Source organism: Lepisosteus platostomus, chromosome 1, assembly GCF_059453375.1.
Source record: "Lepisosteus platostomus isolate fLepPlt1 chromosome 1, fLepPlt1.hap1, whole genome shotgun sequence".
In the NCBI taxonomy this organism is placed as follows: Eukaryota; Metazoa; Chordata; class Actinopteri; order Semionotiformes; family Lepisosteidae; genus Lepisosteus; species Lepisosteus platostomus.
This window is the reverse complement of record NC_142611.1, coordinates 42185429-42199660: the sequence shown is the minus strand read 5'-3', so window position 1 is coordinate 42199660 and position 14232 is coordinate 42185429. Positions and strand designations below refer to the sequence as shown.

Sequence of the window (14232 nt, the reverse complement as noted above, 5' to 3'; positions counted from 1 at the left end):
TTGTACAGACCTGTCAATGAGCAGGAGAAGGGACGGTGCAGCCATTGTTTCAGGTGTTAGTAAAAAACAAATCCTTTCCCTCCGAAAGCAGAAGTCATTGCTGTAACTTCACACAGTCTGTGGAGAACATCTTGATACTTAAGACACACAGCGCAGACCTCTCCTCTTCACTCCCCTCATGAAACGAAGTACTACAGCTGCAGAAGCTCAGCCCCAAGGTGATGTAGTGTTAAAGCTCAAAGGTGACTAGTGCAGCACAGTCAGAGACAGTGGACTGTGCCACCAGCTGAATAGAAATTAAAAGGGAGAAGGAGAAGAAGGAGGGAAATGTAGAAGAGAAGGGAGTGCCTAGGAACAACAAACACTTCTGCAAAACCTTCAACAACCCTCGGCTTCCCACACAGAACTACATGTTGGTTTCACGTTACATAAACAACGATTTCGAAGACATCCAATAGAACTGCCCTTTAAAGACTTCCACTTCTGAACATAGCTCCTCCCTCTCACAGCACTCCTGAAGCAACAATTGTGAACTTTTACTTGTTCCAGGCCCACATATAGGTTGCCTTAACTGCTGAGTGAGGAATTAAAAGACGCTTAAAATAAAAAGAACATTTTTTTTTGTTCTGGGGGATGATGTAATGCTGTCCTGCTGAAGTGACTCCCCGTTGAGCTTTAAATAGAGTCAGAGGAACAGCGATGAACTCATTCCAATTATGTACTGTGAAATAGCTTTCCAACATTTTTACTACATAAAAATCTCAGAAAAGGTGATGCTTACATAAAGAAGCATTGCATTTTTTTTTCCTCCAGCAAGCAAACACTTCAGAGTACAAAAACATTTTGACAAACAGGCTACTTCATTTCTTACAATACAGGGCTGTTCACCAATCAGTTAACCCACAGTTACCACAAAACCAGATATAAACAAACTTCCTCCCTGTAACACTTAAGGGTATAAAAAACTGCTGTGAACTCCCAGCTTAATCATGTGGTTAGAAAGTCGAATTACTAAAAGCAAAGCAGCTCCTGTGGGTTTTTTTTTTATTTTTATCGGGGTCACATATACACCACTAAAGCATAAATGAAAGTAATTGGCATTTGACAAATGTACATGTTTAAAAAGTGATGATTCAGGACATTTGGCTCCCTAAAATTTGTGAATCCTAATGTGCAATGGACAACAGCGTCAAAGACCAGCTAAAATGTTTCCCACCTGAGCAAGTGGCCTGTCACTCCAACGGTTTCACAAATCGTCTGCTCAGGGAATAAAGTCACAGCAGCACATTGGCACAAGAAAAATCAGATGTTTTGTGACCGACAACATTTCTTTAGGGATTCAAACAGATACAACAAAGTTCCAGAAAAACACCGTCATCCCAAAATATACAGTAACTATTGGAAAAATAATGATTGTTGAGCTTTTAAACTGAATCGGAATGGACCCGATACAAACATTTTCCTTTTTATGAAGAGTTGAGACCTGAAGAGAGGCCTGAGTAAACCTACTGAACGGAAACCCATTTTGCATTTAAACCCTCAACCTACTAAGATCTTATCTTGATTAGTTTGTATTATAGGGAAAAGACCAGCATAGCTGCCAGTTAATACAAACTAGGATGGCACGAAAATATAATTTAATGATGCAGATGGTATTTTCTGGAAGAGGGATAAAAGACACTTCAATGATTTAAACAAAAATTTATAACAACTAGTTAAAGAGCACTGAAAAAAAATGATTCTTTAGATAACCGTGTTAAGATTTTATTTGGTGATTCTTATGATATGCTATCCTGTTCATTTAAAACTGAGCTCCACTACAACATGAAAAGCAGTACCCAACAGAAAATCACAATGAAGTCCCCTGTAATCACTTTGATATCTGCCAATTTAAACACAATCCAAGTAATTTCATGCAGCCCTGCGCTACTCTTGAAAGAACAAATAAAGAAAAACATTTCACTCACAACGTAGAGGCAAAAACCCTAGTGAGGTGCAAGATGATTTCCAGGAGGTGCTCAGTCCATTACTGTTTAACTGTAACATGTCTGTGTCCAGTGTTAAAACATCTGGCACAACACCAATGAGAGAACATGCATCTACGAATCTGCCTCTCTGAATGTTAAAATCTTGTAGCCTGATCTCCTCTAATCTCAGAAATTTAACAAATGTAGGCCTGGTTATTACTGGGAAGGGACGCCTCCACAGAAATCCAATTTACTGCCCTAAGTGGTGTTGGTTTCTCGCCACAGAGCACAATTTTCAATCCAAATCTCAGTATGTCAGACAAGAGACTATGCTATAATACTGTCATTTGGATGAGACATTATACCACAGCGCTGACTACGTGGTCATTAAAAATCCCAAGACACTGTTGTTAAATGCAGGGGTGTTACTACTTTGTCCTACTTAAATTCCACTTTGAAATTGCATGATCCAGATTTCCCCCTTAATTCGACTGGTGTGGTAACTGGCTTCTCCGCCTGCTCTGCTGTGTAGTGGGGCTACCAGTGCATCACAGCTCCCATAGGTGGGTTCCCTGCTTTGTGTAAAAGAGTACTAAGAACTGCCATGAAAGACACTGAACAAATGGAATGAATTTCCATTATTAAATGGCTGCAAGAACAGCATTACAAAATGAACATGTTCCACCTTTTACAGTATATTTAGGCTTTTACTACAGAAAACAGACTTCAGCAGGCACTTTTAAAGCCATTAAGAAAATTTTAAAGCTGAAGTAACTTAAGTATAACGTGATTGCTTAAATATCTGTAGAATTGCATAATAGCAACCTTTGCTCAAAAAATAGTAGACAGATACAGTATGTAATTTTATAAGATGGAAAAATTATGCAGTATAAATAGTCTATTTTTACATCAGGAAGGAGATTCATGACAAATATATTTACCTAAATACCTAAATATCACAAATAAACCTAAGATGACATTTTTAAATTCAAGGCACAACTTAAATTGTATTAAGGTTAGTAGCACAGAAGAGACACGTTAGCTGCAAAATACTGCACATATCATTTAAGTTTAAAAATAAACTGCTTGGCTGGTTATGGGTGCTACAAGAATTAGCATGCTTTCTGTAAATTAAGCAAGTGCAAACTACTTAATAAAATAAGCCTTTGTCACCACTGAGAATGAGTAACACTAGAGAAAGGACAAGTATAGACACATGGAAATGTTTAGTGTGATTGTCACACTATTTCAACTATGACTTCCGATAGTGAAATAGGCAGATTATGACTGACTGTTCAAATCTCACAGGACTGACATACAGCTGGTGTAAATCATACTGTAAGAAACATTAAAGTGCCAATGTGTCACCACTGTGCCTGTCGAAAAATGCCTTAAGGCTAATAATTGGAATGGGGTAGACAAAATACAATGTTCAGGGAAAAGCTTATACTAAAAACCCTAAAATATAAATACAAGAGTATTTAGTAAAAATTCTAAACAGTTTATACTAAAAAAGGCAATATCCAAACATGCCTGGGATTTCACTTAGGCAGCCTGTTAGCACCTTATATACTTGAAACCTTAGTAAGCCCGAGTTGCACACTGAAGTGCCAAGAGCACACTGAAGTAAAATGTGTAGTGTGAAATAATCCAGGACCCTGGATCATTTCCAATGTGACAATTTATTTTCATATATATGTGCAATGTAACAATAATCCAAGATGATTTGCTTAATTTATTTAAATAGCCAGATTCCCACAATCAGTCAGCAATGATTTTTCAGGATGGGTTAGCTCACTTACAGAAAAGTAACCACGCTTTGCCAAAAACCCTACCGAGTTAGATAAAACTGTCAATATACAGCTTTCTTCTGGGAAGGAACAGAGACAACTGTACTAAGTTTAAGTCTATGAAAATCATCTGTATTATTCAGCCTTATTTTTTAATGGTTGCTATGAAAAGTATTAGATCATTAAATGAGTTGCAAAAACCTGTCAGCTTCTGGGTCTACTGTTTAACAGATCTTTCAGCCAAAACATAAGTTCAGAAAAGTAATTGTAAACCACGCTAAACTGAAACATTTGCTTATTCCAAGAGGGTATATACCAGCACAGTATGAGTGAGCCCAGTGGTTTTGAGGCGTATTTTCACAGGTAAATACATCTGATGTTGCAGTTTAGGTGTGCTTTTTTAATCTAGATGCTGCACTATTCTAATCAGATCAATATATTAACATTTATATTGTTGGTAGTAAAGCTTATTTCAGAGCTCAGATTATAATGTTGGATCAAAAGATTGTTAAAACTCTGCAGATAATTTTACTGCAGTAACCGGCATATTTCTGCTTCTGTTTTCCTTTCCACGGAATTATTTGTCTGTTTCTAAAACCTACTTTGAGTGAATGTGGGCCATTCAGAAACTGTGATAAACTTTTAGAATACCATATATCCTCTTTACTTGTAGGTTAATTTTAAGACTTTCAATATTGCTAATGGATTCTGTGATCCAATTTCCCGGAAAAACAGGCAGCCAGTCCTTTTAAGTTTTTGAAAAAAAGTTCAGGCACAGGAGGAGTTTGCACAGAATCCAAAGATTTGAGCAGATTTGAGGCCCCCTGTCTCATGAGCTCAGATGGATTAGGCTGTTTTATTACTGGAGTGAAAATGTAAAAAATTCCACCGGAAGAGCAGTAGTTCATCCTTTTCATATACATGTACTGATCCAATTACTTGTTCCCCCCCCCCCACAACTAATAAGGATGGAGTCTTCATGGATTAACCCCACTGTCCTCTTACACATGGGCAGAAACAGTGCACAAGAGCTCCCTCACTTTGATTTAGAGTTTATCCCTCAGCTGAGTAGCAAAAAGCGTATCTGACGGGTAAAATCCAAGGTGACTTCAGCTGTCTCCCTATCAAAGTCCATTCTTCCACTCAGATTGCAAACATTCCCTGGGGCTCTGGAGTGCTTACCACCTCTTGTGTTTGATCAGTGCTCATAGCCGCAGCCAGTCTCTGCCCACTCGACTCAGAAACAGTCCCGGAAAGCAGGGCTCAGATTAGAGTAGGAAACCACATAGGCTGGGACTTGACTCGGTAACACGACTAAGGCAGACCTGAAGAAGCATTGAAAATGTATTTGAAAATGTCAAAGGCTCGCTTCCGAGAAGCAAACGCATCCAGGTCTCTTTCCCGAACTTTGCATGCCTAGTCTGGAAATCGTGGTGCTTAACTGAAATTCTTTTGAGTGGTGCGAGTTACAAAAACAATTTTTAAAGCAAAAATAACCCCACTATTAGGTACACAAGCCTAAAGAGCCTCACTATACGCCTGGCTCAGAAGCTCTCATTGGCCGTCACACCTTAAATTACACTATCTGCAGCTGAAATGAAAAGTGCCAGTAACCACATTTATAACTGGAATGGAAATACTGTAACAAACAGCACAAATTGTTTTACTACAAGTAGGACATTACAGGAAAATATGCTGCAGTTCAGCAACTGCCTAAGAATGTCTGAAAATACACTTTAGGATTTAAATAGGGCATTTTAAGATGGTGTCTGCAACAATTAAAGCTTCGCAGGGACGCCTGAAGGACAGTGAAGTGTTTTTTTCACAGTCACTTCTTCATGACTCAGACAAATTCCACAGACTGCAGCTAATTACCAAGAGGGCACACACAATACTCAAACACAGCAACCTCTGGCTCAGGACATAAAAAATGTCACAAACGAGAGGAGGCTCTTCAGCCCCTCGACCCCAACGGGTAGTTAGTAGTTTAAACAGTCCTGGACATTTCAGATGTTTTCTAGAATTTTCTTCATTGGTTTTCCCCCCACTTTTGAACCCAAGAGCGATGCAAGATGTCCCTATTCCAAACAGCTGTCTCTCTCTACCCAGGAGTGCGTCAACACCAAGATAAGAGACGCACAGAAATGAGTATTAAAATGGCAGTGCATGCAATGCCAAATGCAACAGTTTGAAAAGCTTAACCCCTGTCTTTCAATCTTTTGCTTTTAGGGCAATTTAGACAACATTCCCATATAAGGCCCATGCAGTGTATAGAGCCATATATGAAAGAAAAAAAATGTGAAGATAACTTTGAAATACTTAATAAATAAATTTCATTTTTGTCTAAAAACACAACCATGCCATCAAACATCCTCTACGCTTTCTAAGAATCCTAACCCTAACCCTAGCTAAGGGTTTGGGTATGTTAGGGTTAGGGTGCAGATTTTCTTCAAATAATTAATACAACCTTCCACTCATTTGAGAGGAAAATATAACTCAGGGCATCAAAACATGAGTTTGAAAACACTAAGCAACCTTGCCAAACCAAAGAAAATGTATCAACTATGGAACAATTTTATTTTTGGACGAGTATTCTATAATTGAAAACTGATAATTTCGTTCTCATGAGCATGGTTTCAGGGTTAAGCAACGAATCATCTGAAACGCCTGGGCTTGACAGTGAAGAGGGGAGGCAGAGGACATACGCCACCTGGTGAAGAAGCTGGCCAGGGGCCCCAGTTTCCTGTGCCGGGGCTCCTCCTGGGGAGGAAATCCCTGCTGGCAATGAGGGCTGCCGCTGCCGAGGTCCTGCGGAGAGGAGAGGGTGACGTCAGTGAAGTGGGCCTCGTCCGTCTCCAGGTTCACGATGGCGCTCGAGTCGCTGGTGACCATGAAGTCCAGGATGTCCTCGTTGCTGACAGACAGCGTGGTGGACATCTCCGTGCTGAGGCTGGAGACGCTGCACACGGAGATGTCGTCGCTCCTGTTGAGGGCCCGGGAAGACGGGCTGAAGAGCTTCACCGTGTCGTAGCCGCTGCGCGGGAAAGTGGAGGACTTCTTCATGCTGCTCTCCGATTCCAGGTTCAGTGTAGCTGGGCCCTGGGATTCCACCGGCATTATGCCGGAACCTAGCAACACTGGATCGTACACGAACCCGCCATTGCTGTGGTTTGGTTTAGCGTTCAGTCCGCTGCAGTGTATGGGCTCTGGGTTACTGATTTCCAGCGTGGGAATACCTGAATCCTGGGAAGCAAGGCTCTGCCTATCTTCCTCCCTGTGTCCAGTAAAGTGCAAATTGGCTTTGTAACTCGGAAGGGAGTGAGAACACGGCATCCTTGCTTTGCAGTTTTCATGGTCCTGAATATCAGAACCAGCTGGGACTATAGCCTGTACACCCATTTCAGTGGGACAGTTGTTTGTGCCATTGCTGCCGTCCATTACAGCTGTGCCAGAGAGACCTGGAATACAAAAAAAAAAAATCACAAGTTACGCAACCTTAGAAAAAACACAAAGATTCCCTCATGATTAGAAAGAGCTAAAGTCGGTGCAAGACTGAAATCCTGCTGGGAAGCAAGAAGAAAAAAAAACACTGAATTAAACACGTTTTCAAACCGTGCTGGAATTGCACGGTGCCAATTAAATTGAACTGTGCTAATAATATTGAAATAATGTTATCCGGCCAATTAATAGCACAGATCACATTAACTGAACGGTCATGAGTTGTCAGAAGTCAACCCCATTACAAGTGTCGGGTAGGCCTGCAATGAGTCAGCTAGGACTTCAGGACTTCTTTTTCCAGACATCGGCGGGCTTTCACTAACACTGTTACTCTCCTCTCCTGCAACTGGCACTGAATCTCCCGTCACTTAAAAGCTCCTGGCACTTCTACAGACGAATGACCAGCAGAAAGCAGGACGGAGCAGCCAGTCCGCGCTTCCTCATTTTGCCCTTGATCACAGCTCAGGTTTTAACTGAAAGCCTGCAGTAATAACTCACAAATTACTCTGGTAACAAAGCTCCTTTATAACCAAGGGCGTCCTGGAGGCCTTAGTTGTAAAAACAAAAAATCCTAATGACTGAACAATGCTATGTTTTGTGAATCACTCGGGACTGTAAAAGCAGTCAGATGAGTGAAAGTGAGTTTCATTTATATTCTCAGTTGTCAAACAGCACAGGACTTTGACATCTCCTTCCACCTGCTCCTATTTGACCGGCTCGTGCTGGCGACTTGCATTCAGTGAATGAAAGCCCCCCCCCTTCGGCCCAGCAAAAGGGCCTTCAAGTGGAAGAGATCATAACGTGGAGTAGAGATCATAAAGGAAGTCTGCATCTTCAGATGTGATAAAGGAAATCAGGCGTGTTGAGGCAGGCAAGACGAAACTCTGTGAAAGAGTCACAGTCATTAGCGCTTGCGCAGTTGGCCTTCCACACCACTTTAAATCAAGCCAAGAAAGTGACGGGATCGGTTCCATCTACAACCGTGTGCACGGCTTTTAAGTGAACATGTAAAAGGAATCTGAAAAGCAGCTGCGTATGCAATACTGCAGATCACACAATTGAAAACATGCACTGCATTCCCTAGGGATAGCTCTGCTCACTAAGGGCTATAAAAAGAAAAAGAACATGCCAAATTTTGTTTTAGAGAAACACAATAGCTACATTGAGCTTCTAATCTAATAATATGAAGCCACGTATACCTCTCATTATGGCAAGTACTGGAGCCCATCCCCGTTCACCCTGGTAAAGTCCCCTTTTGGCAACAGCTGTCCTGACAAAATGTTTTGCTAGAACCCAGCTACTTTAAAGTGATATCACTGTAAACCTTTATTTGGTGCGATTCAAAAACTCTTGATTTTCTTTCCCATTCTGCCAGCCACACAATTGGCAATGAACTTTCTGAAGCTGCCGAAGGAAACAGTCATTAACCAGAGAGGCGATGCTGCCAAGAAAACATCAGTTAAAAGAATCACTGATTTATTTCAGGTGAAAGCACAGGGACAGAACCCTGCAGCTTATTCCCAGCACATTTTCCAGAAAGCTAAAGCTGACTCACAACTTAAGTGACAGACCATTGTTTCCTGTATTCATGCCAATTCATTTTGTCAAGATTGGATTATTTTTCCCCAAATCTAGCATTTGAAACTTCACCTTACAAAATCAAAAAGTGCTGCAGTACAACACACACAGCACGGATCCCAAATATGCACATATACCTTTTATGTGCATATTTGGGATCCGTACTGTATATGCCTATGCATATCATTTCAGGTTAAGATTGTGTATGGAACGGATATTCCTAGGTCTGCAAAACTAACTGTTGACAGGAATAAAGTTGATGTCTTGTAGTTGCAGCGCCAGGTACTGGATAGTTAAAAGAATAGACTTTTCTTGCATGTAGACTAAATAACATTAGCTCTAACTCAAAACATAAATGGATGTAAAATTCTTCCTTGCGAGTTCTAACTATTACACTACTCTTCTATTAAGGGATTCTTAAAGAAAGCTCTCGAAATAACCTCCTGAGGAACCTCAGTATGCCCTAAGTGAAATGTGCTTGCATCCTGCAGTTTTTATTTCCTATTTCGTCATTCGGAAAAACAGAAGGAGTTCTGTTCCGGACATGTTAAGAAAGCCCAGGATAATTCAGAGAAAATGATTCAAAGGCCATTTGATGACATTATAGAACAGTAAACTATTTCATTTATATTTTTATTTTGAAAAATGATAATTGGGGTACTCTCCATATCTGAATGCCTCCTTCCTTGAGGTTTCCATTTTCCAAGTTAAATTTTCCTTGTTGTAAGCCTATAATTCAAGTGAAATTGTATCACAAATAAACTTAAGACCTTACTGTATGAAGCAAAATGGGAACATGAATTATTTGCTTTTGTAAACCTGATCACACGGCCTTTAAGATCCAGCATTTGCATGTTGCTTTTACTTTGTTCTGTTATTAATGATGCAGTAACATGCAAATGAATCTGTCTCCAGCAGCTATCCTGTGTATCCTAACTGTGCCAATCATAACACCAATTTTACTGAAAAACTCTTTTCATGCTTAAGAGGAGATGACACTTGAAAGTAGTTTAACCATGTTCAATACCCAAGTAGCATTTTCACGTTCAACAGTTGAACAATTTGCCTTCATGATAAAAAAGTGCCTGAAATTCTAATAAAAAATATCCTACAAGGCCTAGATAAAATTCAACAATACACTCTGACAGACTTAACTTTTAGTGACAGAAATACTGGTGATAACTAATCAAAAAACAAAGCAGCTGTGATGTTTGTTTTGCTGCAGGAGCTGAGATTCCAACATTCACTAACAGAAGCCATTCAGTTTAAATGAAGACTGTGGTTTGTGGAACACGTGGAGAGATCTGGCATGAGGTAGTTCTGGAAGACATTTGGGAAACTGGGTCTTGAGGAACTGTATTGGAAAAAGGTCCCACAAAAATGCCATCTGTTAAGTTCATTTACAATGACAATCTGGAGACCACAGAATCCGGCAAACACAGAAGGGGATTTGCTCAAGTGAACAGCAGCAGCTCCTCTAGGGATCTGAAGCCAGACCCCACAGGCATGGCGCAGAGCCCTAACTGCTGCTCCCTTAATGACCCCAAGATTGACAGGCTGATGACCGTTTTGCAATATTCAATAGACTAATGGCTCCTCACCTACACACACAGGAAATGGGCACAGCAGAAAAAAAAAGGTAGAAAGTAAGAGTGTTAATTAAAAATAAAACTGGAAACTTACATAGATCAACTGACCATAAAATAAATACAGGTGTTAAACATCAGAAGGTCTTTTAAGTTTTGGGTTTTCCAACAAATTACACATTTTGTGTTCAGAGCAATGAAGTATGGACACTGATGGACTCCAAAAAGTAATGATCTGTTCCATCAGTATCAATAACTCCTCGAGGTGCACGAGCCCAACTGTATGCCTAAGAACATGTGGGGGTTCTCTCCCTAATTACGCACAAGAAAATAAAGAACAAAGAGCACCAGGGGAAGTGAAACCCTTAAGCAATAGATTCATGCAACTGTTAGCCTCTGGCTGAAGGCCCCGTTTAAACAAGAAGGGTGGGTGAAGCTCATGTGATTTCAGGCTTCGCACTGAGGAAGGAAATGACAGCTGGTCCCAAACAGCAGGCTGTCATTACGATATCAACAAAGGGGTGGCACTTAAAATAGGATCTATGGTCGTGACAAAACAGCAGTTTTGTGCAGGGACTAATCTTTGCAACACACAGGATACAGATACGACTGTATTACATGGAGCAGCCCTGAAATGAAGATAACGTGACAACACCAAGTACGAAACGTGGAAGACACGGCATCATCTGCTAGCTAGCACAGATGCTCATTCAGAAAGCTGATATCTATATCCGAGGCATAGATGCGTGAACAAAAAAACAATACAATTTCATTACGCAAATTCTTTTTATTAAGGCAGAGCTCGGCACCAAGCGCCCGAGAAAAATATCACACTTCAAACTATTAATTTTCTTAAGCCCCGCAGCTCACACAGTTTCATAACATGCCATCGATCGCTTCTTCTAAGAGCTGTGCCAAACTACTCCTGTAGGCTGTCGCCTTGGGAACCCAATATCAAAATTACAGGCTGCTAACACTTATACTTAATAAAAAGACAATGTTAATAGTACAACCAGGAACATGAAATGTGAAAGCATGATCATTCTCCAACTAGAAAAAAAACATTAGGCCCAAGTTTTCATATAAACAAGTTGGAAGCATGAAAATACATATATATACCAAAAACGCAGTGGTGCTTTCTCCGTAATGAAACATTACACAATCGCACCCCAGGATGTGCACCACTGCGTTGTGCCTCTTTTTGTGGATTAGACAGTACACTGCAAAAACACACTTACACTTAAGCATTGACACAAGCCACAATAGGAGCAGATGAGGAAAGAAACTGAATACCACATGAAGAACAATCTAATATAATCTTGCCCAGAAGGGTTACCTTGCTCATCAAATCATCCATCAGTGGAACAATGTTACCAATGTTGTGAGGGAATGCAATACCGAGGATAATTTGGCAAGCATAATTTCCTGTAGCTCAAAAGTACACTGTCTAGGGGTTTAACCCCTTTTCCTGTAGGGATACAATGTTGAAATCCCATTCTGGCAGGCTTTCAATAATTTAGAACACATTAATGAAGCTAGAATGCAATGACCCCTGTAAATAAAAAACGCAGAAGAACCCAGTTCTTAAGTTGTAATCCTTACTCTCTGTACGACAGGGACTCTGAAAGTTAACACTATACAGTTCTCTGACAAATTGATTTATGACACTGATTTGGTGTTCATTTAAAAAAATAGAAAATAAACTTCAAATCAAATGAACTTTTATGCTAAATAGTCAATCCCCCAGTTCTGGTACATTTCTAGATATAACCCTTTCTGACATAACATTAAATTCTGCATGTCCTGCAAAACAATGCCATCGATAAAAGACAGTCTTGTGATCTCTGTTCAAATACTTAGCACACAAATTAAACTTGACACTAGAAAACAGGCATAATGATGTCTAGTTATTTAGGTACATACCAGTGAAGTGAGAGAGATCCATGCTAAGAGAGATACTGGACCTGATAGAAGTAGCAAGCCATTTGCTTTAGCACTCTTGTTCTCCAGCCTCTCAGAAGGATGCATGCCCAAGCACGTTTTGTACATATATTCTGAGACTTCCACATGAGCCTCTGTACTTAAAATCCCCCAAGTCTCTTCCAGAGCTAACAATCCTCATGAGGCATGTTTAAAGCAGGAATCCCTACAGCTGGGCTTCATATATACACCTACACAAAAAATTACTTCCATGGAGAAGGGTCTATGACCGAGAACTCCCAAAAGGAGGAGGAGATAGTATTATACAGAAACATGGACTTTCTAGAGCTGGCACAGTGGCGCTGTGGTTCGCTTTGCTTCCTCGCAGAGCTGGGGAAGGGGTTCAGTTCCAGACCTGGTGCGCTACCCGTGTGGAGTTTGTATGTTCCGACCGTGTTTATGTGCGTCCTCTGAGCGCTTCCGTTTTCCTCCCACAGACAAAAGATATAATTGCATACACTTATATAGCACTTTTCTGGACACTCCACTCAAAGCGCTTTACAGGTAATTGGGACTCCCCTCCATCCACCTGGATAATTCGACAGCAACCATAGTGCTCCAGAACGCTCACCACACATCAGCTATCAGTGGGGAGGAGAACAGAGTGATGAAGCCAATTCATAAATGGGCATTTTTGAGAATTGCCCTGGGATTTTTAATGACAACAGAGAGTCAGGACCTCGGTTTTATGTCTCATCTGAAGGACGGCACCTGTTTACAGTATAGAGTCCCCGTCACTATACTGGGGCATTAGGACCTACATAGACCGCAGAGTGAGCGGCCCCTGCGGGCCCCTCTACCACCTCTTCCAGCAGCAACCTTAGTTTTTCCCAGGTGGTCTCCAATCCAGGTACTGACCAGGCTCACACCTGCTGAGCTTCAGTGGGTTTCCAGTTGTGAGTTGCAGAGTGAAATGGCTGCTGGCAGGGTAAGTGGCTTCTGGGAAAACTGGTGAGTGTATGCGTGTTTGTGCGTTAAGGACTGGCGTCCCTTCCAGGTGTATCTCCCCTTGTGCCCAGTGCATCCTGGGATAGGCTCTCAGCCACCGTGATCCTGAACTGAATAAGTGGTTACTGAAAGTGTTGGGGTGGACTTTCTTGAATGGTATTATTAAAACATCTTAACGACAAAAACAGCCAAAACCTATACTCACTCTAACAGAATAACCCAGGGATTGTAATGTTAATGGAAGGGGTCAAATCAACACGGAGAGGCTAATGTTACATTAAATCTGAAAGAAAAGCTTGAACTACCGATGCAGACAATGCAAAGCACCTATGTATTTGCAGCTGACCAGATAAAAACAGAGACATCTAGACACCAAGAAAAGTCAAGTACTGTAGTAGCTTCATGCAGTGGAAGAGCAAAGATTTTGTGGGGAATCGAGACAAAAACGTTCTTTGACAGTAATGAAAAAAAAAGGTTAGGGCATTAAAAATAATAATCAGGCCCTATGCCCATGTTCAAAGGTCTTTTAGAAATATTAAAATTATGAACCGCTCTTTAAATGGTCAAACTATGGACACTACTCATGCAGACCTGAAAGTTAGCCTATATCCAAAAACTATGGAGATGCCATTTATGTAATCAAAGACAACCATAAAATGCCCAGCCTTCATTCAAAGAGACATAAGGTGGCTGTGACACCTAAGAAAAACTGCACACTGTCTAATTACTCCTTTAAGATTAGATGTGGTTGTGGAGGTTCTTTTCATATGCAGCTAAACAAAATAAACCAGGACTGTTTCACCAGTGGTATATATAAAATTATTGTAACCATGAAAATAAACAGTCTACCCGGAAATCAAAACAAACCTCAAAATAAGTCATTCG

At 40.7% G+C, this 14232-nt stretch overlaps 1 protein-coding gene across 3 annotated transcripts in view; it reads right to left on the bottom strand.

Moving 5' to 3' along the window:
• tbc1d14 (TBC1 domain family, member 14) overlaps window positions 1-14232 on the bottom strand; it is a 67029-nt gene that overhangs the window by 51367 nt on the left and 1430 nt on the right. For all 3 annotated transcript variants that reach the window (XM_088629190.1, XM_088629181.1, XM_088629171.1), the window contains one exon: window positions 6468-7215. In XM_088629190.1, the coding sequence (XP_088485316.1) occupies window positions 6468-7215 (748 nt within the window). The remainder of the gene's footprint in view (window positions 1-6467; window positions 7216-14232) is intronic.